This window comes from Rattus norvegicus, chromosome 1, assembly GCF_021556685.1.
Source record: "Rattus norvegicus strain SHRSP/BbbUtx chromosome 1, alternate assembly SHRSP_T2T, whole genome shotgun sequence".
In the NCBI taxonomy this organism is placed as follows: domain Eukaryota; kingdom Metazoa; phylum Chordata; class Mammalia; order Rodentia; family Muridae; genus Rattus; species Rattus norvegicus.
In genome coordinates, this window is record NC_141534.1 from 110850001 (window position 1) to 110877172 (window position 27172).

General features: G+C 47.7%; 1 protein-coding gene across 2 annotated transcripts in view; it reads left to right on the forward strand.

The window, feature by feature from the left end:
- Positions 1-23575, forward strand: part of Slc6a5 (solute carrier family 6 member 5) — a 65928-nt gene extending 42353 nt beyond the window's left edge. Inside the window, exons 10-16 of one of the 2 annotated variants that reach the window (XM_087606931.1) lie at positions 1956-2080; positions 6000-6112; positions 7010-7141; positions 8663-8762; positions 11718-11818; positions 16177-16344; positions 19015-23575. In XM_087606931.1, the coding sequence (XP_087463057.1) occupies positions 1956-2080; positions 6000-6112; positions 7010-7141; positions 8663-8762; positions 11718-11818; positions 16177-16344; positions 19015-19170 (895 nt within the window). In that variant the 3' untranslated portion in view covers positions 19171-23575. The remainder of the gene's footprint in view (positions 1-1955; positions 2081-5999; positions 6113-7009; positions 7142-8662; positions 8763-11717; positions 11819-16176; positions 16345-19014) is intronic. The other variant, NM_203334.2, reaches the window with a different exon arrangement.
- Positions 23576-27172: the final 3597 nt, after the last annotated feature.

Below are 27172 nucleotides of genomic sequence, written 5' to 3' on the forward strand. Positions count from 1 at the left end.
CAATGTGCTTGGCTCCTGGGAAATGTTATTATTAGAAGGTGTGGCCTTGTTGGAGGAAGTGCATCACTGAGGGGGTGGGGCTTTGAAGCTCTGTCCAGGGTGGAAGAGTCAGTCTTCTGATTGCCTTCTGATGAGTTTGTAGAATTCTCAGCTCCTCCAGCACCAGGCCTGTCTGGATGCTGCCATGCTTCCTGTCATAATGATAATGGACTGAACCCTTGAACCTGTAAGCCCGTCCCAATTAAATGTTGTCCTTTATGAGAGTTGCCTTTGTCATGGTGTCTTTTCATGCAATAAAATCCTAACTAGAACAGAAGTTGGTAGTAGGGACTTGGGTATTGCTGTGATAGACCCGACTATGTTTTTGTTTGGAGGAATGTGGATTTTGGGACTTTGGATTTGGAAAGTGGCAGAATGCTTTATGGAAGACATTGGTGCCGAGAGTTCTATATCTTGTTTGGAAGACAACCAGGAGAAAACTGACTCTTCTGCACTAGGCAGAGGCTCCAAAGCCCACCCCCACAGTCATTCGTGTCTTCCAACAAGGCTGCACCTCCTAACGGCATCAATTCCCATGAGCCCAGGACATTCAAACAACGACAGTTGCTACTTCATAATTGTAATTTTGCTAGTTACGAATTGTAACATAAATATCTTTGGAGATAGAGGTTTGCCAAAGGGGCCATGACCTGCAGGCTGAGAACCGCTGTTCTAGGACAAAGGCAGTGATGACTGTCTCCATTGCTTCTTTTGTTTTTCTCAGCCCTTTGAGCCCTCACCCCAGGCTGCTCTCATAATTCTGATGTCATTTCTATGTTCCACTGCCTTCTGTTCCTCATAGTGGGTTCCTCATACAGAGTCTCAGAACTCCCCTTTGTTAGTGTGGTGCCTGGATCAACTCCTATCTTGATATCATAGTCATTTAGGTCTATTATTACAAGGGAACTTTCCATTAGGCAATCTATAAACAACAGAAGTTTATTGTCCATATGTACAGAGTTTTAGAAGTCTAAGATCAAGGTGCTAGGAGATTCAGTGTCTGATGAGGTCTCTCCACGTTCCAGATGGTACCTTGTTGCTGCATACAGGTAGGCATCAGGGCATCACGCACCTCGCAGCCTCTTTTATGAGGGCATCGTCTTATTCATCAAATGAAACCACTCTTCCGAGGCCCTCCCTTGTAATGGGACCACACTGGGGATTGAACTTGGTTATACTAATTTGGGGGAGACATGGGCATTTAACCACTGTGAATTGTGACCCTACTAAGCATAAAAAACTAGAGTTTCACCCAGAGGTCTCAGGTGGGGCCAATATAATATTATAACATAGGATAATATATTATATCTTTATTAATTCTCTGAGACTGTTATACAGTGTATTTCGGTCACATTCACCGCCTCCTCCCAAGCTTATCTTCTCCTCCCTACCTCCCTTCACTTTGTGTCTTTTTGTTGCTAGAAGACATTGCCTCACACCAGACGTCCTGGGCCTCTAGCTCTGACAATCTTTCTGCCCCCCTCTTCTGTGACAGTCTCTGAGCCTTGGGAATAAAAGTTGTATCAGTTGGGGAATTGGAGAGCAGCACCTCGCAGTTAGTCATTCTCTGCTTTCTCAGATGGTCTCCATTTGTTGAAAAAGGAAGATTCTTTGCTGAGGGGTGAAAGCTAAATGTTTATCTGTAGAAATAAGGATGAGTGTTTAGATTACAGATAGAAATTACACTCATTTAGGAAAATAGCATTTGAGTCTTTTAAGGCATTTTGGGTTGACAGAAGGTTATCTGTGCTCAGGACTGCTTGCTTCTTTCCTTGGGTGTATGTGTATGCAGACAACGTGTCCAGAGGTGGTCATGCACGCACATGGACACACAGATACACGGCACACACGTGTCCTTCTCCATCCCTTCCTGCTTACGGAGCTCACCTAATCTCACTCTGGTCTCTTCCTTCCAGGGACACGTTAATTGTAACCTGCACCAACAGTGCCACTAGCATCTTCGCTGGGTTCGTCATCTTCTCTGTCATTGGCTTCATGGCCAACGAGCGCAAAGTCAACATTGAGAATGTGGCTGACCAAGGTACAGTGCAGCTGTCACCCTGCTGTTCCAGGGCAGGTTCCCGGCTTGCCTCACAAACTCCTGACTCGTTCTGTCAGGAACTTGGATGGATGAAGGTGGGGTGCTCAAGTGTCTTGACAGAGTGGCCAAGACAGGCTCCATTGGGAAGCTCAATGAAGAGCTAGAGCCAGCCTTTCTAAGACAGATAGCTTTCAGTCTATTTCCCCTTCCTCTGTTTTTTCCTTTGGTCTTCCTTGCTCTCTTAAACTTGCTCCAGCCTGTGTGGGTGAGGGTTGTGCCTGTTGTACCAGTTAGGCACGAGCAGGGGAGTCATTAGGCAGCCCACAGCCCTGCCTGCAGCTGTGCTGGTGCCCCGCTGTACAGCTCCATAAAAGCTCAGCGCTGGTGCTTAATGAGCTCCGACTGGACTACAGGGAGCCTTGTCCTTATGAAGCACTTTCCTAATTGTTAGGTCAAGTATGTTCTCCAGGCTTTCTGCTTAGCTAGCATTGCAGCCCTGCAGTTTTCTCCCCAGTGAGTGGAAAGGTTGGATGGTTGGTGGGGGTGGGAGTGTGGGATAAATGTTTACACTGCACCCAAATGATGCTAACATTTGCATAGTGCCTTTGAGTTTGTAAGGAGCTTTCATTTGAATACATTCAACCTATATTTCCAGGGCAGCGTTGGCAGAGGGAGCATTTGCGACTTTTATTAACCTTATTTCCACTCTGCCTGGTTCTACAGAGGATTAGGGTGTTGAAAGTTTGTGGCCACTGGGGACCCTTCATTGTGGAGACTGCTGATTATTCTGGTCGGACTGACCAGGCACATGAGCTTGAGTGCCTGGGGGCTATGACAGGTGCAAAGAGGCATGACCCTGAGCCCCAGGTCCCCCAGTGGTGGGAGGCTTATCTGGCAGTTGTCCTTCAAGTGGCTCCCTGTGGTTTTCAGAGTCAGCCTTCTAGAAGGTCACCTTTTTTGGAGGGATGGCTCAGTCTCTTCCTGTTCACTAGGCATAATTACTCACTGCTTCCACATGTGCAAGACAGCCTCAAAGAGTTAAGGCCCCAGCATGTCCCAGGAGTATCATTCTCTCTCCCCGGAGAGAGTGTGAGCCCCCAGGGTTGGTTATCAGTGGGCTGTGCAGTGCTTTTCCTGGCTGAGAATTTCCCTACTCTCTGCAAAGCAGGACATGTGAAGAAGGCCTTATCCTCAGGCACAGAGCCACCCCTAGCTGTTCTGTAACCTCAATTTCTTTTAGTAGAGTCAATGAGGCCAATAGTTTCTGCCCCACTTTCTAGAATATCTGAGGTATTTTGATTTCTAAAACAAAACAAACAAATAAAACAAAACAACCACCAAACCTATCTTGTTAGGAATTAGTGGAAGAACTGATAATAACTGGGGGACACACAGGTCACTTAGGCTAGCTGCCCTGAGCTCTCTCCCATCCCAGTGAGGCCATTAATACCCAGGTTAAATCAGTAGAAATTTCCAGCATGTCCCTTTGAAATTCCCCTTTCCACAGCTGCTTACTCCCTCCGTTTTACAGGAAGAGAATCACATCTAACTCAGGCGTGTACACAATGGCGCTCATTATCCAGGAGGGTCCCTGAGTCTTGAGACCTTTTACAAGACCCCTTGTAGAACTCACATATGTTCTTTTTCTTTTTAAATATTTATTTATTATGTATACATCATTCAGCTTTCTGCCTGCATGTACGCCTACAGGCCAGAAGAGGGCATCAGATCCAATTACGGATGGTTGAGAGCCACCATGTGGTTGCTGGGGATTGAACTCAAGACCTCTGGAAGAGCAGACAGTGCTCTTAACCTCGGAGCCATCTCTCCAGTCACTCACATATATTCTTTAAAAATTTTTACATATTATATATTTTTATTGCCTCTTTGATTTTTGAGATTATATATAATTATATAACCCCTCCCCCTTCCCTTTCCTCCCATGTAGCCCTCCTTTGCTCTCTTTCAAATTTATGGCCTCTATTTTATTATCAACTGCTATTGCATGTATACACAAATATATTCCTCAATATAATCTGCTCGGTCTGTATGATGTTACTTGTATGGACGTTTTCAGGGGAGACCTTTTGGTATTGGATGACCAGCTGGTACGGTCTTCCCTGGGGAAGGCCATTTCTCCCCACTCTCAGCATTGCATCTGTAGTTTCTTTGTGTGTAGGGCTGAAGTCTCATGATACTTCCTGTCTTCTTTGGCATACTCCTTGTTGGACTTGCTCAGCTCATGTGTGGGCAGTCATGTTGGTGAGACTTTACGGGCGTAGCTCACACGCATTCTTACCTGTTCTTCTTGAGTAGATTTCCCCTTGTCCCAAGAAGGCTCCACAGAATGTGTGCAGAGTGATGTGTGGGGTCATCTGCACCCCAACCTAGCTGAACAGTATCTAGCATATCCATATACAGGGCAGCCGCTGGTCCAAACACTGGCCACTGTGTCATGGTGGTTAGCCAGAAACAGCATCATAAGGAGGCCGATGGGTTGCAGTGACCACCCTCCTCTCAGGGAGGTGTGCCTGTCAGAATTATCGACCCTCCTTCAAAGCAGTGACACCCAAAGGCTGGAATGGTATTCAAGCACCACAGTCAAGTCCTCTGTGGGTAACTGTCCCAGGGCCTTCGAGTCAGCTTTTCAGGTTGGCTTTCTGGGTCTGTGTTTCAGACCCATTTTCAACTGTTGTTTAATACAGACTTTTCTTTTATGCTTCACATAAGGAGCCATTGGAGACCGGCTCTAGAGTCTGTTAATAAGTGGACAGGACAGGGCGTATCTTCGAGGTTTTATCTCGAGGACAAGCCTTCAGGGTTTTATAGCTTCAACACCCTGAGGCCTTGTGCAACATTAGGAACTAACAGCCCAATAAATTCCAGTGTTAAAAAAGTGCCGTTATGTGGGCTGGAGAAGTGGCTCAGCAGTTAAGAACACTTGATGCTCTTTCAGAGGACCAGAGTTCAATTCCCAGTACCTATGCCAGACAGCTCACTGCCTATAACTAGTCCCAGGTGAGCCGATGCCCTCTTCCGGATGCTGGGCACCTGCATGCTGAGAAGACTCAAGCACAGCATCCCTCTCCACCCGCCAGTATATGGTACTCTCAGGAAGCCATCGTTCCCCCAAGGGGTGTCTCTGCTTTCTAATTTAAGCAGGTTTCTGTATGAGCTTTTCTCCTTGCTGTGACAAAATGAATGCTAACAAAATCTAGGAAGAAGGGTTTATACAAGCTCACAGTTTGAGGAGATGCATTTCTCATGAAGGGAGGGCATGAGGACTGGCACTTGCTGCAAATGGTCTCATTGCCTCTGCAGTCAGGAAGCAGAGAGAGGGGGAGAGAGAGGGGGGGGGAGAGAGAGAGAGAGAGAGAGAGAGAGAGAGAGAGAGAGAGAGAGAGAGAGAGAGAGAGAGAGAGAGAGAGAGAGAGAGAGAGAGAGAGAGAGAGAGATATTTGTGCTTACTCAGTCTGGGACCCCAGCTCAAGGATGTTGCTCCCCATGCCGGTTAGCCCAACATAGAGACTCTCTCACAGACAAGCCCAGAGGATTGTTCCCTAGGTGACTTTAAATTCTGTGAAGTTGAAAGAATGGATCAGCAAATTATCCCACTTCATCAGAGGTGTGAGACACAAAACTGTCTTCAGACACTGCCAGGTACCCCTCAGGGCTCAATATCAACAATTCTACCAGAGAGTAATAATTATCTTCGCCTCCATTCAAATAAAAGAATGCAGTTTCTTAGTATTTGCACGGGAGGTAGCAAGGTCTAAGTCCAGAGATGAGCATAAATAACAGACAGTGGAAGGAACCTATGACCTGTGAAATAGTTCAGGATCTCAGTTGAGAGAGGGCTCGGGGTAGAGGGGCTTCCAGTGGAGCCTGCCTGTCACCATCTCTCTTGTTTTTTTCCCAGGGCCAGGCATTGCATTTGTGGTTTACCCAGAAGCCTTAACCAGGCTGCCTCTCTCTCCATTCTGGGCCATCATCTTTTTCCTGATGCTTCTCACGCTTGGACTTGACACCATGGTGAGTTGCTGTCTCTCCCACCCTTTCCCCTCAAACCCTTCAAAGACTCCACTTTCCAGGTCCAGCCTGCAGAAAAGACTTTGGCTTATGGATTACGCTGAGGCTTCTCTTGAGTAATGTATGGATGGTGAGGGATCTGTCTAGAGTCACAGTAACTCACCCCCCCCACTCCCTCTGTGTGTGTGTGTTTAAGAAAAAAATCTTAATACGTATCTCAGAATGGCCTTGAACTCTTTAGCCTCCTTCCTCAGCTTCCTGGATGCTGGGATTATATGAGTGCACCCCCACAGACAATTTACCTCACCTTTTTGGTGATCATGCGATGGTGCAAAGGGGACTTTCTTCTCTCTTACATTCCCTCTTTCTGTTCTCCAGGCCAAGTTTTAGCCTGCATCCTCCCCTCCTTGGCATCATCTTGCCAACCCAAATTCTGTAGGGCAGCATAAGGGATGATAACATGAAGTCAATTTTAGGAAAATTGCTTTGAGGCTGAACCTATTACAAATCACGCCGACAGGTGCTCAGAGTTTAGTCATTGGGTGCAAGTGGGTTTTCCCTCAAGTAGGAGATCAAATGGCAGATAACTAGAGGAGAGGAATTTGCATCTCATGAATACAAAATGAAGTTAAGATGTCCTGATGGGTGATTGTGAGTGCATTCCCTAGAGCTCATACACTGCTTGAGTTCTCCTGACTTTGTGTGTTGGCGTCCAGTAAGGTCATTTAGACCCATCAAAGGAATGGCCCTCTGAAGACCAGACAGAACCCAAGCACAGTTTGGTTAGTGACACACACACACACACACACACACACCCACACCCACACACACACAAAACACTTTGGAGGGAGGTTTTGAGGATAATTGAACTCAGATGCTTTTGCCCTGGTACTGTTTCAGTTTGCCACCATCGAGACCATTGTGACCTCCATCTCGGATGAGTTTCCCAAGTATCTGCGCACACACAAGCCTGTGTTCACCCTGGGCTGCTGCATCTGCTTCTTCATTATGGGCTTCCCAATGATCACACAGGTGAGAGTCCTCTTTGCATGACCAGATGCGGTGGGGGACGTATAATGACTGTCCAATGATCACTCTTGGGTAAGAGCCAACGTGTACAGGTGATGTTGGATCAGGTTCGAGATGTATAACGACTGTCTGTCCTCAGGCAGCTGAGAGCTTTCGGATGTCAGCCCGGTGTGGAGCAGGTGGAGGACCTGTGGTGGCTGTCTATCCCTGAATTTGCATTTCTCAGACCTCACAACCAGAGCCAAATCACTGTCATTTCCATAGATGGCACGAGTTCAGTGATGATTCTGACCACACGTGGAAATATGTCATCTTGGCTCCTAGCAAGGCCCCTAGTATCTTCATAATTGAGATGTAGTCCTCTTGAGCCAATAAGACAGGTGTGTCCTACTTAAAGAAAACAGAAAGCAGGGACGTCCAGATTTATCCACCAGTCACGTTTCCAAGATGGTTATTACCATCTTGTTATATATTAACACCAATATCACTTGAGTTTTTTTCCTAGTCTCGAGTGTGTTGGCAAATTACCCAGTGACACTTAGGGCATACACTGTACTTGCTGTCTCTGTGACCTTGAACAATCCACTCCTCTGGGCCTTAGTTCTTGTATTTATAAAGTGGTGGAGGAGCGAGATGGCCTCCAACCCTTATCTGTTGCAGGGAGATTTCAGATCAAGGCAGGAAGCCCAGTCAGTGTTCTCTAGAGAAACAGAATTGATAGGGATCAGATTATGACAATGTGGTCAAAGTGGTCCACAACAGCAGTCTCACATCTGAGGGCCTGAGAACCCAATAGTCCGTAAGGCTCGGTGCCTCAAGCAGTCTCGAATCTGCTGCTGAAGACTGAGGGTTGCTGGAGAACTTGGCTCACCTTGGGAGCTTGGAAAGGTTGCTTCGGAGATCAGGGAAGGAGTCAGTGGCAACAAAGGGCAACAAAGTAAATTAACTCTGAACAGGGAGGGACATCCAGGCTGAGAAAGACATTCTGCCTTCTTCTGTGATCTTTTATATCTGGGCCCTTCCAGAGGGGGGCAACTGCATTTCGAGTGGGTCTTCCCAAGCGAATGAAGGCAGTCAGGAGAATTCCTCCATGAGGCTCATGTTCAGCTGATGCTAAAGTAAATTTACATCCATAGCTGAAGGTCACATGAGGGTCAATCAAGTGCATCTACATGGGTAGAAGTGGTCATTGACAGCTCACAGCAAATACGAAGCCGGGAGGTTGCTCTCACAGTTCCCTCAGAGCTCGACCTTTGCCTTGGAAATATCATCTATTTAGTCAGCTTTTTGCGCTTTATTGGTCACCTCAGAGTTCATTGAGCGATGTCTCTGTTTAGCTGGCCAAGTCTCTAGTTTACATGCCTTGTCCAGGTATTGGTCTCTACTGTGGAACAGGGAGAACTCTGAACCTGCTGGCCCACGGGAGGGAGAAGAGGGGCTATTACAGGTGGGAAGATGGAGCCCGGCCACGGGGTCCTATTTCCGGGGTCCTATTTGATGGTGGCTGTTTCTCTCTCCTGCTAGGGTGGAATCTACATGTTTCAGCTTGTGGACACCTATGCTGCCTCCTATGCTCTTGTCATCATTGCCATATTTGAGCTTGTTGGCATCTCCTATGTGTACGGTAAGGAGACACTCTGCCGGTTGCCAAGGGAGAGCCAGAGTGTACGGTAGGCCTTGCTGACAAGTTCGTATCCCATCTTTAAAGGGTTTCCACGTCTCTGTTTCTGAGCTTGCCTCAGGATCACCGGGGTGAAATTGAATGAGAAAGGTGCCTGATCATGAGTCTTAGCAGTGTGTGTCAGAAGACTGTAGGACCTGGCTTTGGGTGTGGGCTGGCACAGTTAATACCTGTGGCTGGTGGCCAGATGAGAAAGGAGGGCTCCTCTGTCGCTGTGATGTTATTCTTGGTGTTGGCAGTGTCAGTGCCCATGTGCTTGAGGTGAAGGGTGGCTCCTTCAGCCTCAGGGTACTAAAGGCCACTTGATCCAAGAGCCTTTCAATCTCGATAAGCACCTGGGAGGACTTGCCATACAGTGTCTAGGTCCCAGACTTTCCCAGCAAAGGAACTTTCAGTTCTCGAATGGTTTGCTAGTTCTGCCATTGCCTAGCAACAGGCACTCCATCCACTAGAGCTATCATCAGGGATAAAGGACAGCAGCTCTCTCTGCCCACTGTGCACAGTACGTATCCTACAGACCACACCAGGGCCTCCTGGTTAGGCTGTCCACTTTGGCTCAGATACCGCTGACTCCTTTACGCTTAGACATCTTAGAGTGGTCACTGGATAAGGCAACATGGCAGCTATCAGAGGGATAAGACTTTTAGGATTCAACGATCTAACGGTATTGCAGTCCCTGGAGAGATAGAACCTTTGTCCTAAGAGAAAAGTAAGTGAAACGAATCGCCTGGAATAGAGGTTACAGGTGCCCCCAGCTCACCATGTGGGGAGGCCAGAGGTATCGGCAGAGCTCTGATCTCCAAATCGGGGACAACACACTCCCCAACTTCTGTGTGCCCTGTGACTAGTACCTTGATTGTTGCAAAAGCTACTGGCTTTCCTGGAAATCTCATTAAAATAAAAGAGAAATAAAATGGAGCAGAAAATCAGGATAGAAAACGAAAGCCTTTCATGTAAAATGCAGGCATCCTAGAAACAGGCTACAATGGTTAACTAAAAAAAAAAAAAATTACTGAGCATGGTGGCACACGTCTTCAGACCCAGCCCTGGGGAGGCAGAGGCAGAGGCAGGTGGCCAGCCTGGTCTACAAAGATCCAGGACAGCCAGAGGACTACACAGAGAAACCCTGTCTCTGAAAAGAGAACAGAACAGAGCAAAAAAATCACGTGTGGTGTACGTGTGTCTGAGTATGGGTCTGTGCGCCAGGGTCACACTCGTGGAGGTCAGGAGAGGACATTAGATCCCCTGGAGCTGGAGTTTCGGTGGTTGTAAACCCCCTGGTGTGAATGCTGGGAGGTGGTTGTAAACCCCCTGGTGTGAATGCTGGGAGGTGGTTGTAAACCCCCTGGTGTGAATGCTGGGAGTCGAACTCTGGTTCTTCCTAAAAGCTGTGTGTGCTCTTAACCTCGGAGCCATCTCTCCAGCCCTGCAGTTACTTTCAGCTGGGAGCTGAGGAGGAATTTTCATAAGACTCGACATCATCTCCCCACTTTGGGGACAGTTGACTGCTAGAAAGAGCAGGGGGCTTCGCGTGTAGCTTGTCTGCAGCCAGGCCCGCAAGCACAGACTTATTCCTTTTACCCAGCTCCCAATTGCTAATTGCCACAAAAGGCACATTTGCAAAGCTCTCTTTTGTGAAACAGGCCCATTCAGCAAGGCTTGAAAGCAATCCAACCAGACACCTTTTAATGTGCCTAATTTTAGAAGTTAAATCAGCTCCTTCAAACCCTAAGCAGATCTGGCTGTGAAGGAATAAGAAAACCTCAAGGGCTTCAGTCACTGGGCTATGCTAATTTTCCTGGCCCTCTGTTAACCTCTATTTTTAAAAATTTTTTTGGAGAAATCTCTAGGTTTCCCATGATGGTCATAGGAACTTGTAGTTTTCGTTAATTAGTATATCAGGGCTTCCCTTTCTATGAGGAGCACATCTTGGATATACCCGGATGAGATTTTAGATATCCCCAATACAGCGGTGATCCTCAACGCGTGGGCTGCAACCCCTTCTGGGGGTTGATCCTTTCACAGGAGTTGCCTGAGACCATCAGAAAACACAGATATTTATGCTAACAGTAGCAAAATCGCAGTTAGCAAGTAGCAATGGGAATAATTTTATGGTTGGGGGGTCTCATTGAAGGGTCTCAGCATTAGGGAGTCTGGGGACCACTGCAATGAGGAGGCTTGCACTCAGGAAGCTATCAGGTCCCCTTCGCATACGGAATGTCCATTTCTGAGGGGTTTCCACTTTGATACCAGTGCCTTTCCTCCAAAGCAGTGTTCCGACCCCCTCCTAAACTGAGAGGTTGCCAGGAGGGTGGCTCTATGGGGCTGGGTGAAGAACTGTCTCCTTTACATTTCACTTTAGTGAAGTTTCAGAGTGGCCAGGAAGACGGCAATCATTCAGTTCCAGCTTGAGTGAGTGCTGGACACTTGGGATTTACATTGCTTTTCACCTGAAGCCTAGACCCTAGGCAGAGAGAGGTGGATACAATGGGAGTGCTCTCCAGAGGGTGGGAGGCACCAGTCCAGTCCACAGAGACTTGCTCAGTGCTGAGCCTTTTATAATACGGTCTCTTGGTTTACCAAAATCTTATTCTTTGCTAGACTTGTCCTCAAGCAGACCAAGCCATATGCATGCATGCCACTGCCAAGACACCTGGAGCTAAGCTCTGGAGCTGTTGCCATGACAGCTCTGAATCTCCCTGCACAGTTTAGTATCTATTCCAACATGCAGGTTAGCTCCAGGATCCCTGCAGTGAGTCATCTGTCTGATGGTTGCCCGTCGCAACAGGGGTTATGTTGACCTAAGTTGGGTTCTTCCTTAGCCAAGGTTCTCCAGTCAGAGGCTTCCTCACTCCTGCCCGCTGCATCTCACACACGGCCCCTGCCGTCTCTTTGCAGGCTTGCAGAGGTTCTGTGAAGACATCGAGATGATGATTGGATTCCAGCCCAACATTTTCTGGAAGGTCTGCTGGGCGTTTGTCACACCGACCATTTTAACGGTAAGGGCTGAATGCTTTCTCCCACAGACACTGTCTCTCCTGCACGTCAGTGTGTGCCTCCCCGTGAGCCTGGGGAGCTGTTGGGGTGAGTACCGCCCTTGTCTCCCAGGTAAGTATACTGTAGGTCAGAAAGGAGAAGCGACTTACCTCCAGGTATCTGACTGGTGAGGGGTGGAGCTAGGACTGACCAAGAGATGTCAGCACATCTATGTAGAACACACACACACACACACACACACACACACACACACACACACGCACGCACACACCATATCCATCTGCCCTTTGTGCTAGCAGACAGCAGTCAACAGCCACATGGACCACACACCTACCATGGTTCAGATCTCGATCTAGGCGATCGGTGTGTAGACCTCTCTTTCGGCAGTCCTACCAGACTGGTCTAATTATCTCTGTCCTGCCTTTCCGGTTGCCATGATAAGATAACCTAAGAAAAACAGCTCAGGGGACAAAAAGGTTTATTCCCACTTACAGTCCCAGGTTGTAGTTCATCACAGTAGGGAAGCCGTAGTAGCTTCGAAGCAGCTGGGTACATCCAGTCAAGAGCAGGGAGAAAGGAACGCGCCCGTGTTTGTTAGCACCCAGCGAGCTTTCCACTTTTCAGAAAAGGACTTATTCTATTATTCTCTTACATGTGCGTATGTGTGTGTCTGTGTGCACGTATGTGCAGGTGCATGTGGGAACCTGATGAGTCCAGGAGATGCCATTGAATCCCCTGGAGCTGGAGTTAAGGTGGCTGTGAGCTGGGAACCAAATTCCAATCCTCTATAAGAGCAGCAAGTGCTCTTAACCCTTAGAGCTGTTTCTCCACAATGTGAAATCCTTATGCCTAGGGAATGAAGCTGCCTACAGTGGACTACATTTTCTCACATCCTCCAACATAGACATGACAACATCCCAGAGGCATGCCCATAGGCCAACCTGATCTAGGCAAGCCTTTATTCAGATTCCTTTCTGAGTGATTCTAGGTCATGTCAAGTCAACAATTAAAGCTAAGTATCATGGGAAAACTGAAGCCTGGAGTTACACGACTGAACTAGCATTAAATGTACGATAGCAACAGTCTGGATTTGAACCCACATGTTCTGGCTCCTAATCATTCTCAATGTGCCCGCTCTACAATTAATGTAGCTTTAATCGGGCATTTACTGTTGATTTTCTAGCTTTTGAGAGCCACATTGCATCTTCAAGTGTGGGGAAGGTGTTTTGAGATCGTCGGACTGATCATTCCTAATGAGCAGAACCGCACGTGTGCCTGTGGTCTGTACTGAGACTTAAACTCACACCTGTAACCCTCCTCATTGTGCCAGAAGCCATCAGTGTGGCCTCACTTTCTTCCCCAAGCAAATTGCAGAGTATTTTGTCTTTCCCCTCCTCTGAGGCTTGCTTTGTTTTTCTTCCTCTGGCTTGTGCGGGGAGTCCTTTTTGAGCAAGCCTGGAGGAAGTTGCCTGTAATTTTTATTTGGCCCAGTAGATGGCACTAGAAACCAGCTAGAGAGCCCACTCTTCAACACCAGATACCCAGCTTCTTTTAAGATGCAGAATGCATAAAAGCAGGTGCAGTGAAAAAATATTTTTTCTTCATTTGCTTGCCTTTCCCCCTCCCCTGCCTGAGAGTATGTTCTAATCAAACCATATCTTTCTGAAAAGCTAGAGGTTTAGACAGAAAATCCATTCCACGATCTTCATCTTCTGTGTGGACACCAACAACGTAGCCACCATCTCTATTGGTAGTCTGGAAAGTCCTGCTGGAGTTGGGGCGTGAGATCTGAAAAATATTAAAGAAAGATGCTCAGGGATGAAGTGTGTGTGGAACTGGGCTTAGCTTGTGGGTGTGAAGATGTTGTTGTTGTTGCCTGTTGCCTGAATATGCTGTGTTAGCAAATCCTGTCCTTTTGACCCTTGACCCCTCGTTTTCATTCCTTATGGTTTATTATCAGTGGAGTCAATGTTACAACATGTCTAGATTCTGCCCTCCTCTTCCTCTCACCCCAGAGGATTGTCAGAATTCTGCCTTGTTCTGTGGAGATACACTACACGGCCATCTGCCTGCCGCTGTATATGCTTCAAGCTGCCCCCTTTATTGGCCTTTTCAGTGATGTTTATACCCGTGCCATCTCCCCACTTTACAGATGTGTGCACTGAGGCTCAGAGAGGCTAAGGGACTTGCTCTAGGCCACAAGGCCATAGAGCTAAAACATTGTCTGAGAGCTGGGGTGCCCTTCGAGCCTGTCCTCTGCATTTTGACAGTCTAGGTACAGCATGGCCAGTTTGGGTTAGAAGTCAAGTCTTCAGACTCAGGTAGAAGGAATTCCTGGAACTTGCTACTTTTTATTTCATTCTTGGGGAATTTCCTCAGTCTTGGGAAATACCCTGGGACTCTCTTGAGCAGATTCTCTGTGCCGTTCAGGGCGAGGGATGTCATCAGATTCACCATCACCATACCAGTGTGTCTCCTGTGTCTGATTTGGTTGCTGGGAAGGGAGAGGTGGGCATGACTGGGTGGCAAAGCCCTCCCTAGGGCGGGGTTTCATCGAAGCTGACTTGGCCGAGGGAGATTCATGGCCAGCACCTGGCCTGCGCCTGAAAGTTTGATGTGATATTTGCAGAAGTGGAAATGGCTCTCACAGGTCTCAGCCCTGCTTACATTTTACCGTTCACCTTTGTAGCCTAGATATCTTCCAGGTCCTGGACCAGGGGTAAAATTATGGGTTTAAATTACTTCGGGGCCTCTGAAATAAAATCCATCATTTTTCTACGTGCCATCACGGATTTATGGAGCCATAAATATCCTCTTGCAATTATCATATGCATAGTCTGATCACGTTGCTTGAAGGCACACACACAAGCAGATGCGTCGCTATATATACAGTAAATGAAGCGGAGCAGCGCTCCGTAATGACAGCGGGCCACACTTCCCATAGACTGACTAATAAAGTTTATGACTCCAGGGGCAAGAGTTGGAAAGGGGAGCCTAACGTTGGCCTCACTCTCCATGGGAGCCTTGTCTTCAGCCGTACGTTGCTTTGAATCAACACATGAATTGCACTGAGAAAAGAAAAACCATCCCTGACCCTAGCAGCCTGGACGCTGCAGCCTGGGTGTGGATGCTTTGTGTTTGTCTAGGGGTTCACAGTTCTCCAGAACACTCCCACCTGCTCTCTTCCCAAATGTAATTCCCTCCAGGCATTTTGTTACTCTGCAGCTGAAGGTAGGAAGACAGATACAGAGCTGGGGAAAGGACTTACGTGGATAATTCTAGGCTTACGCTTGCCACAGGTGGGAAGACCACGCAGAGACACGTCTTGAAGAATGGTCTCTACAGGCTGGGCTGGAGCGGCCCGAAGCCTGGCCCTCTATACAGGTGCCTCTGTCTTCAGCCGGTGCCTTCCCTTAGCCCTCCCTCTGCGGCGGCCCAGTTGAGCCTTTGGATGGATCTCAGAGCTCTTTCTGGTTGAAGTAGGATGTGATCACAGATAATGGTCAAAACCCAAATCATGATCTTTTAAGAATGAGGAAGGTCTCTGGAGTAAATACAGACTTCTGTTCCCAGAGAACCCCAGCACCACATACATGGTGTGAAATAAATCCATGTTGTAGCTGAGAAGTCTGAGAGGCCATGTAGCTCACTAGCAGTAGAGCCAGGTCTCTGGGCTCACTGGTGATGACACGAGTCACCTTGAGTCAGTGGAGGGGGCTGCTTTCTCTCTCTCTCTCTCTCTCTCTCTCTCTCTCTCTCTCTCTCTCTCCTCGTTCTCTCTCGCTCTCTCGCTCTCATTCTCTCTGCCATGGCTTATTATAGGACTGTGCTTCTAGATCAGTCACCTCAGGGGACCAGGGACCATTCTGAGTCTCACACAGCCAACTTTAGAGATGGCTCCTCCATGTTGGCCACTCCTTGTTCAAGAAGGAAGCCAAATGGATTCAATTAAATTTAACACACCGTTCCCCCATTATAACAAAGGTTTAACTATCAATGATAGTTCAGACAGTCTCTTCAGAACTCCCAGCTGCCACCTGCCCCTGTCAGGCACTGTGCCATGTTCTCCTGGTGTGGCCTCTGTGGGTGTAGTCACATGCCCACACCTCACGGACTTCCTGTGGGAGGACAAACACAGGAGCAGTAGCTGAGTGTGTGTTTCCACCATCATCTCGAGTTTACTTCCTTCGCTTGGAAAACCCCCTTTCAGATAGACGAGAGTCTTCGTAAGAGGAGGCAATAGAAATGAGGCATGAACATGCCACGGGGTTCAGCACATGCGTAATGAATGAATGAATGAATGAATGAATGAATGAAGACTCACGCCATCACCCTAAGGCACCTTTCTCTTCTCTTCCAGTTTATCCTTTGCTTCAGCTTCTATCAGTGGGAGCCCATGACCTATGGCTCCTACCGCTACCCTAACTGGTCCATGGTGCTTGGATGGCTGATGCTCGCCTGCTCCGTGATCTGGATCCCGATTATGTTCGTGATAAAAATGTATCTGGCTCCTGGGAGATTTATTGAGGTAATTCTACCAGCTCCTTCTCCCCTGCTAGCCTCTCCCGAGGGAGAGATCCTAAAAGCTCTATGCATTAAAAACAAAAGATCCCGTAAACTTATTCAAGAAGGATCCTGGGTGAGTAAGCCGTCACAGTTGCCAGTGATTCTATTAAACTCATTTTTTATTATGTATTTTTTCCTGTAGCAGAGGAGCCCAGCCAGTCATCAGGCTGAGTGAGCTATTAGAGTGCTGTTCCTCACAGTGCTGGCAGCCCTGGGACTGACGGATGATCAGAATGGCTCCTCATTCCTAGGGCTTCTGTCCCCTCCTCCTCAGCCACTATTTACATCTTGGACTTTGCTTTTTAACACTGGGTTTCCCTCTCCTGAGTGTCCCTCTGCATTCAAGCCTCTTTCCTCCCAAATGTTTACTGCCACCAAACTTAAAGTCACCACTGCTCCCTTTGTTCCAGAGTTCAGGATGACTGACGGGTCAAGCTGGTTAGAAGTTTGACGGACTCTCAGAGTGTCATCTGCATTCCAGGACGAGGCTAGAGTGAGGGGAGACTTGCTTTTCCTTACCAGATGTCATAGTTAGCTTTCTGTGGCTGCAATAAAATCAGGACCAAAAGCAGCTTAGGGAGGAAAGGCTTATTTTATCTCAATATTGCCCGGTCCCAACCTTCACCGAGGGAAGGAAGTCACGCTAAGAGCTCAAGACAGGAACCTAGAGATGGAACTGAAGCAGAGGCCATGGAGGAGCGCAGCTTGTTCCTTTTTGGCTTGCTCAGGTTGTTTTCTTATGTAACTTGAGGCCATCTGCACAGAGGTGGCACTGTCACCACGGGCTGGGACCTCCCACATTAATCATTAATCAAGATACGCCCCACAGACTTGCCTCCCGGCTCATCAGACGGAGGCAATTCCTCAGTTGTCATTGCCTCTTTGCAGATGACTGTGGCTGGCTAAGCTCACTCGAGCACCGATCAATCCCGATCAGAGCCCATTTTACTCTTGTCGTGGGTGGGACTTTTCCATAGACAGAATGGGACTGCTATTTGTTTCAGCCACCACTGAAGAACCACCCAGCCTTCGTTACTTATGGGGAGTCACTTGTTCCAGCACGCCTGAAATTCTAGCACTTGGGAAGTGGAAGCAGGAGGATCAGGAGTTCAAAACTATCCTTAGTTCCGGGGTGAACTTTTGGCTAACCTGGGCTACACGAGATCCTGTCTCAAAGGGGGGAAAAAGACCATGTCATTTGTCCAGGTGGGCTGAGAATGAATGACCTCTGCCTGCATCCTGAAGGCATTTGAACCTGGGTCTGATGTAGAGGGGACCTGGGAGCTTGTCACAATTGCAGACAGCCAGGTTTTCTCAACTGCACGGAGCTCAGGGAAATGAAGCTTGCTTTTACCTTCTAGTGACTAGGTTGCATGTTCAGGTTTGGGAAGCACCAAGCCCAACGCACATACTTGTTCAGTGGGATGGAGGCCGGCTGCGTGGGGTCTGCTCTTGGGCAACTTGATTGATATGAGGAAGAGGCTGGTGTGGGGAGAAGCAGGGTGGGGGTAGCCTTCGTTTCCCCTGACTTCCACTTGACGGTGAGTCTTCACGTTGAAGTCGTGTTCTGGTTTGTATCCCCAGAGCATTTTATTTATTATTCTCTGGTGTGAAGCAACTCTGGTCCAACCTATCCCTAGTGGGCCACCTCTCATAGCCACCTTCCCGCCAGAGGTCGCCGGAGTCTCTTCCCTAAACAGAACCTGTGGTAACCTCGGCTGCTGTTGCCTCCTCAAATTCTCTAGACTGATAGCTTGGCCGCACAAATTTATTATGGTTAATTTGGGACGCAAAGGTTGCAAGCTGGTGATTAAGGGGGGCATTAAACTAACAGCTATAAGAACCAGCTTTCCCCCTAATAGGCAATAAACATATAATTATTCCCTCATATATAGTCAGAAATAAGTTTTCTTTTTCTGTATGTTTCTATCAGATTTTATTTTCAGTAATAATTTCAGTTGAAGCTAGAGACATCTTCATTATTTTTAAGATTACCTACATGAGCCTACCTTAGTCAGAAACACACACACACACACACACACATATATATACACATATATATGTGTATATATGTGCATATATGTACATATATTATATATAGTCAACAAACAATTAAAATCTTTGTCCATGCTTGGTGGTGTATCTTTGGGTTTGACTTTTTTTCTTGGCCATTTATATACTTTTGGGAAATAAGCTAAACAAAATCCAATTATTTTTGATGTAGCAACCCATCACCGAGACTACAGAACCAATGTAATTGAGCCCATAGCTTTTGCTGTTTGGGAGCGGAAGTAGAAGCTTGCAAGCTCTCTTTGCTTGGTGGGTGGAGACGTATAATTAAAATCTGGGCCCTTTGTCCTCTACTCACCGTATGCGCGGCAAGCATGGAGCAATCATAAAGTTGCTTTCACGGTAATGCTTTGCAGAGAACCAAACCGAGACTTGCTTTTCCTATCCTTGGCCTGGTTAATAAATGCGGGCTATTCCCCCTCGTTGTGAGGGGATGGGAAGGGGCTCTTGGCTCCAGTGAGGGACCTGAAGCAATGATACGCCTTTTGGAGATGGCAAGGGGTGCCAAGGCGAGGAAGGTGAGTTCACATTGTAACTACACGTGTCTTTGCCTTCTCTGCAGAGGCTGAAGTTGGTATGCTCGCCACAGCCGGACTGGGGCCCATTCTTAGCTCAGCACCGCGGGGAACGCTACAAGAATATGATCGACCCCTTGGGAACCTCGTCCCTGGGACTCAAGCTGCCAGTGAAGGATTTGGAACTGGGCACCCAGTGCTAGTCCAGTAGTGTGGATGGTCCCGTATTAATCCTGGGCTTCCTCTCTGCCTCCCCTCCACACTTTCCCCAGATTTATTCCCAGTTTTCTTCTTTCTCCCCACACCTCGGTTCACAGCTGTGCATGAGAGTGTTCCATAGAAAAGTAGGACCTAACGTAGCATGCCGTAGTGAGAGCCACACAGACCGCTGACAGCGCCGTCTGTGTCTGTGCTCTCAGTTTCTGGAAGGATTGGTCCCCTGCTCAGGTTTCTTCCTTCATCCTGCAGGGGTGGGTTAATCAGGTGAATGCTGGCAGGTACATGGTTTGACGGTAGAGAAATCGCGTCGTGTGTTCTCATTGCCGGAAGTTGTAGGGCGCGGGGGAGAACGCGGACTTCCAGGGCTGTTGATTGGACTCATCGGCACCGTCCAACTGAGCTGGACAACGCAGTGATCTCACGCAGAAGCTGAAAGTTCAGGTCAGGTGCGTTTAGGGGGATGGCAGCACTGGAGATTGTTCTGGATGCAGACGTGGCTGGTAGGGAGACTTGGGCACCGCTGAGTGGTTTCATTTGCGTATCCATTTCCTTTATTTTGACCAAATAGACCGTGCGTTCAGATGCTTCACCTCTCTATGCTGTGGATCTGAAGGGACTGTCCGTTCTCTCGCCGGCAGTCTTTCCTTGCTTCCTTCTTTCTCTCTTTCATCCTTTCTTCTCCCTCCTCCCTCCCCTTACTCCTCTTCCCCCTCCTCCTCCGTCTCCTCCTCCTCCTTCGGTAATGACACCTGAGAGTTAATTCTCTGCATCTTTTCTTTCACTCTCTGCATAAGAAGCTATGTTTTCATTTGCATGTCAGCTTCTGTACCGCTCCTGTACCTGCCATGATGTCTTTTGCACCATGGTTCAGCATCATGACACGCTGTCTCTTTGCCTCCGAGTCACTTTCTATAAGCTGTAGACAACCTTGTCATCCAGCCTATTGAGCAATGAGACCTAACCCAGTTCTATCTATATATTATATACGCGTGGGACCCAAACTCTTAAAGGACACTTTCTCAATTTTTACTCCTTTTTAAGTGACAGTAAACGCCAATTGTGGCCATAGGGAAATCAGAGAAGTTAAGAGGTTGGTTAAAAAGCAACCATGTGACTCCTCATCCCTGTGACTGTACATCTTAGGTCATGGTATTGCCAGAACTTTCTGATAAATACAGCTTAGTTAGGTAGCGAGTAAGCTGATTAAGACTATAGCTTTTAAGACTGCATTTAGCTAGTTCAGTGTCCAGAACTCTATGTCCACGCTGCTCAATGTAACTGCCCCGTAGTGAGAACAAGCCACCGGTCGGCAGAGCCTGGCCAGGCCATACCTTTTGATCCACTGTGTCCCGAGCAGGCACAGGCAGTGCTAGGCACACATAGTGCCAGTGGTATTTTCTGCCTTCATGAATATCTTATGAATCACCGCAGAGATGGCAAGTTTAGAGTAGCATAGTCCGGGCTTTTTATTTCTCCCTCTTACAGTATTAATATCGCGCAACCTAAAATCATTTCCTCTAGGGGAGACGGGTTCAATCATTTTCTTATTAGTTTGTCTTCCTATAACAGGGTCTCAGGCAAAGTTTTCAGTTCAGATCTTGTATATTGACGTGACATTTTCATCCTGTGCAGTGGCAGCGGCACCACGACAACAGACTCTAATGTACCATTTTAGAAATAGGACTCCGTCTGTGTAATGTATCCGAAGTCATTGGCTTGAACTCTCCTTTCCTAGGGCAAGTGCTCGCACTCCCCGCCAACAGTGATGGGTACTTGTGTTTCCCAGAGTCGCCCACGATAGGTTTTAGGGAAGGGAACATAGTGGGTTTTGAACTACTGGCTCTGGTGTCTTTGCTAGCAGGGCTTTCTCTCTTCCTCTTCTAGTTTCTCTTTTCTCCTAGTTTCCCCAAGCTAGGTCTTGCTAGGCTGTCACAGTGACGGAACCTCAGGCTTCCCCGCTTCAGGCAGATGAGCTGTGGACTCATCTCTCTACTGTCTGCGCTTATCTATCATCTGTTTCCCCGAGAAAGCCATACCCACGAGAGGCCCCGTTCCTGCACCAGCCTCTCCGGGCAGTGCCGTGACTTGGGTGGTGTGTGTGTGAGTGGGGAGGCCAGTTTGGAAACTCCCTGCAGCCCTGCCAGTTTGCAGGTTGAAGAAAAGCACAAAGCTTGCCCTAAGCACCCATGGGATTTGTGCTTGTGTTGGGATGAATGGCTTCTGGCTTCCTGTTTCCCTACGGGCTGGAACTGGGATTGGTGCTGGGTGCCAACCCAATTTCTGCTACATTTTTGCCTCCGTGATTAAAAGAAGAATGCGGGGAGCCCTGGACACTGCCAGATGTGAATTGAGAGTCAACTTACTCGTCAGAATGAGGACATCGTCGGTTAGCATGGTTTTAACTGGAGGAGCTGTAAGCTGGGTCTAGAGGGATACGTTTAAGAAAGACCTAGAAGCTGCCCCTGAGTCCATTTTGTCGTAGTTGCTTTGCTTCTCTTTCCCTAGTTAGACCGTTTAGAAGGACAGAGTCAGACAAAAGGTTCCGGACTTGCCTGGAAACCACTGGCTCTGAAGTTAGTTTTGGCCATTCATTGACTGCCATGTTCAACTTCAAGGCTCTCCTCGGCAGGATCAAGGGTGTCTGAAGGAGTCTGTTCATGGTGCATCTCAGTGCTGCACCTCCTGAGGATTTGGTTGCGATACTGAGAGCTGATGAATTGTTTTCACAATACTAAAATGCACAATCAGTTGGAAGAAAAAAAAGAAGGAATTCACAGACAATGAGAGAGCGCTGTTAAAACTGCCACCTGAAGTTCTCCCCCCTGACAATGAAGGAGAGAAACAATGTTGCTTTGCCAAGACTTGGGTTCCCTGTGCAGACTGCTGGGGAGTTTTCCATCAGAGAGATGATTTCATAACACCACTTTACTAAACCCATTCAGAGAAAAACAAGCCATATGTGAAAACTAGTAACCCCGTAATATCCTTAAAACAGAAAAGCATCAAATATTTATTAACTCTTCGTGTCGTGGTTTCTTATGCAAACCTTTGTCTAAGCGTCTTGCCCACTAGAAACTTCTTCTAATCTCCTTCCGGCTGTGTTTTTTTTGTGAACAAGTGTGTCCGATTCTGGTCTTCCCTGGTTGTTGTTTTATCTACCCTTGTCTGTTTCTTTACTGCATGATATCCGTGGTCAACGCAAAATCCTAGTGACCTTGACGGCTTTGGAATTTTTGATGTGATTTTAATGCGTGAGAGTTGCAATTGATGTGTACTTCAGGGAATGGCACTTTAGAAAGAGTGGGCTGGAAGGCCTTGGGTTCGATGACACTCAGACTATGTCTATGCAGAGGCAGCACTGAGGGGGTCAGGGTTTTGCTTCTCTTCTGTTATCTACGTGTGCCTCAGAGCTTCTCAGTTCCTTTCTGTCAGCATGGGCTTCCCATGTCTTAAATGGACATTTTGTCTTTGTCTCCTTGGCTGTGGTCATTGTCCCCTTCCCAGAGGCTAGTACAGTAACCATTGCTCGATGGATGTGCAATAGCAAGGTCATCCTGCTGGCGGTATTGGGATTTGGATCTGTGACTGGCTTCTCCAAGGTTCTGACACGAGTGAGTGTGTTCAGTAGGGTACGTTGACAAGGCATGGGGGCCAAGGCCAGTGATCCAGTTTCCTCTGTCTCATGATGTAGGATGCAGAGCTGGCCTGAGGTTTGGGAGCAAGACGTCTTGTCTTTCTCTCATTTAGCCATGCCTGCCTAGAAGGACCACAGTGAAATACGGTCTTAGCACAGGTTGCTGTAAACTGCCTGCAGAGGAAGGATTTCAGATGGGAGTTCATCACCCCTGAAAAGCAAGCTCAGGCTTGATTAGCTTCTGAGGATGACACTTCCAGGTGACCAGCTGCCTTTCAGGTATGCTCCGTCACTAGGGTGCTGTTTCGATGGCAACTGGGAACTGCCCTGTCTCTCATTTGTCTGTGTTCTTTTGCACTTTATTATGGACCTATCCAGGAATAGAAGGTTGATTCTTAAATTGTGTACTTGGATAATGTCCTAAATGCAAGCGTCTCACGTGAACAATACTGTTCACGAATAAAGATGTTTCCTAGTCAGGTCCTTATATTTTTTCATTGACTTTACATGAAGAAAATATATTATGTTACAAGATGATGCATCATATCTATCTATCGTATAGAGTGCTTATTATATACTGTGCATTATTCATTTAAGAAGTCATTACTCTTGAGGCCCTACCTCAAATTTTGTATTTATGTGTACAAAATGCAATTTATTGTATTCTATATTACATACTGATATAAATTAGAGTTTATCCTAATAATGTATGAGTTCTCAAAACCCCTCAAATAAATGTCAGTGTTTAAAACACATTGCTTGCCTTTGTATCTGTTACACATCAGTCATTACCATGGTTTCGTCTTTTACAAATGGGTTTCAGGTGTGCTCAGGGTGGGTCTGTGTCATTGTGAGAAGCTTGGCACAGCTGTGGAAAAGGGCCCTCCTGGGGAAATGAGGTATCATTGTGTTGTGTGGAAACAAATATCAATTAAATTACTATATTTGCAGCCATTAGAACACACCATAGTACCCTGAATTATTAATTAGCCATGAGAGAGAGAGAGGGAGAGAGAGAGAGAGAGAGAGAGAGAGAGACTCTGAATAGATCTGAATAGAGACTGAGCTAGATAAATCTTCGTGTGTAGTAAAATGATTATTTTTATTTAACCTCGGCAGCATTTAGATAGTTCTTGATGTATGTCCGACTCCAGGCCAAATGTGCCTGGTAGAAAAATCATGCATGTCAAGCTAAAAAACAAGTGTCCACCCTCTCCATTTGAGTAGATGGAGTCCCTGGCCTGAAGACAGGTCTCATGCTACGTATGCTTTCCCATCTGACTGCATTAACCTGGACACAAGACTGTCTTCTAATGAGCAAGGTGCTCACGTCCCGTCTCTATCTTCTGCTTCAGTGCTAGACAGCTGCAGGATGGCCTGGGCCAACACTGGTGGGAAGACACAGGTGCTCAAATAAGACACTGGGATCCACACGCCGAAGTATGGAGTCCTTCCTGTGGTCAAGAATTGGCCTAGGAAAAGCCTATCATGGAGTTCACACACGCACCTGGGAGAGGCCTGTGTGAGGTTCACACACACACACCTGGGAGGGGCCTGTGACTGTAAGGATCACACACACACACCTGGGAGGGGCCTGTGACTGTGAGGTTCACACACACACCTGGGAGAGGCCTGTGACTCTGAGGTTCACACACACACACCTGGGGAGGCCTGTGACTGTGAGGTTCACACACACACCTGGGAGGGGCCTGTGACTGTGAGGTTCACACACACACACCTGGGGAGGCCTGTGACTGTGAGGTTCACACACACACACCTGAGAGGGGCCTGTGACTCTGAGGTTCACACACACACACCTGGGGAGGCCTGTGACTCTGAGGTTCACACACACACACCTGGGGAGGCCTGTGACTGTGAGGTTCACACACACACACCTGGGAGGGGCCTGTGACTGTAAGGATCACACACACACACCTGGGAGGGGCCTGTGACTGTGAGGTTCACACACACACACCTGGGAGGGGCCTGTGACTGTGAGGTTCACACACACACACCTGGGAGAGGCCTGTGACTGTGAGGTTCACACACACACACACCTGGGAGAGGCCTGTGACTGTGAGGTTCACACACACACACACACACCTGGGAGAGGCCTGTGACTGTGAGGTTCACACACACACACACACCTGGGAGAGGCCTGTGACTGTGAGGTTCACACACACACACACACACACCTGGGGAGGCCTGTGACTGTGAGGTTCACACACACACCTGGGAGGGGCCTGTGACTGTGAGGTTCACACACACACACACCTGGGGAGGCCTGTGACTGTGAGGTTCACACACACCTGGGAGAGGCCTGTGACTGTGAGGTTCACACACACACACACCTGGGGAGGCCTGTGACTGTGAGGTTCACACACACACCTGGGAGGGGCCTGTGACTGTGAGGTTCACACACACACACACCTGGGGAGGCCTGTGACTGTGAGGTTCACACACACCTGGGAGAGGCCTGTGACTGTGAGGTTCACACACACACACACCTGGGGAGGCCTGTGACTGTGAGGTTCACACACACACACACCTGGGAGAGGTCTGTGACTGTGAGGGTCACACACACACACACACACACACACCTGGGAGGGGCCTGTGATTGTGAGGTTCACACACTTCAGAAAGGCCCGTGATTGTGAGGTTCCCAGACTTGGGAGAGGGCTATCGTCTTAAGGTTCACACAAGTTTGGGATTAGCCACAGAACTGCAGCCAGGAAATGCACAGCTGTGTTAAGCACACTCAGTTGCACATCTTACCTCTCATCCAGGGTGCCTTTGCTAGAAAATTCTCTGAGGGATCAGAGCTTAGTGCTTTGCCTGTCCTAGCTCTTTCCTGAGATTGTTGTTGTTGTTATTGTTATGATTATTAGTATCAGTAGTAGTAGTAGTAGTAGTAGTAGTAGTAGTAGTAGTAGTAGTAGTATTTGGAACATTTAATTAAAAGAAACCCCATATATGTAGAATACCAGAGAGAAAGAGGGATGGGCTCTTGTGTCCATTTCTTGGTTTCCATAACTACAGGCCACATCCAAGCACACTCATTCTCATTTCTCAGTCTTACCACCCAAGTAGTGGTGCTCCCTGTGGAAACTTCCAAAGCAGACACAGACAAGGAGGGATGTGGTTGGAAATCCTCTGTAGAGTCCTATTACCCTTTGAACCGTTCTTTCCTGAAGGGGGTTGAGGGTGAGTGTGGCAATCCTGGCCCTCTGCCAGCACTTGAGTAGAAGTGCTTGAATGACACCCATAATGAGAGCCAGCCACACCCACGCCTGTCTTTCACCTTAGGTGACACCCATGCTGAGAGCAGTCACACCCCTACTGTTTGATGTTGCTATTATTTATTTATTTATCCAGAGCTCCAACCTCTTGGGCAGTTTTCAATCTTTGTTCTTAGATCCTGCACCGCTTTGCCTCCATGTGTCTCCTGCAGCCAGAGCCTTAGAATGACACGGTGGTACAGAACTCCAAGCTCACTCATTCCAAGGATGGCCTTGAGATCTGGGTTATTGCACAATGGTCTGTTTACTGGGAGTTGGGTTTGCAAAGGGATGCTCACGTGCTGATTGGTTGCATTGTACAGATTCATGGTAGGGCTCTTTGCCACAGAAAGCTCCTCCTGTAAATGCCTGTAAAATGGGCCAATGTTACAAAGGCTGGGTTTTCTTCTCTGATCACACATTCTACCGGGAAATGTGTGACTTGCCCTGCGTTTGTGATTTGTGATCTTATGAGGACTTTTGATACTGAAACTCACTTAACCTATGTCCTTTCTTTTCTAGACCTCTTCCTACAGATATTAGTAGGGTAGGAGAAATGGCGACAGGGATGGCAAGTCACATTGTCGTCTGTCATTAATTTGTTGACTCATATCCTTGCCATTCTCACTGTGTTAACTGTTTATATGTTCCTAGTGGCTAACAAGTTTTGGTGCTTAGTGGATACTTAAAAGTGCATCTTGAAATTGAATAAGCAAATATTGAGTGTTGGCTCTGGACAAGGAACAGAACTTAGTGTTACAAGGAGCAAAGGACGAGAAGGAAAGCCAGGCCTCTTTCCAGGGTTACTCAAACCTGGACACAGCCTCAGCCTACCCTGAAGAAAATTGAGAGCCTCCGAAGTATTTAGGAGAAGACCAAACCGAGAGAGCAGCAGAAGACATTCCCTTGGGCTGAAGGGATCAGCCAGGGCTTCCCGGAGTGGGATGTTGGCGTGGGTAGATATAAGAGCCCGAGGGGTGCTGGGGACGGGCTCACAGGATGAAAGCAGACCCATGGCAGAACAAAGGTGCAACTGGATATTTTAAAACTGGATGGTGGGGTGTGGGGGATGTC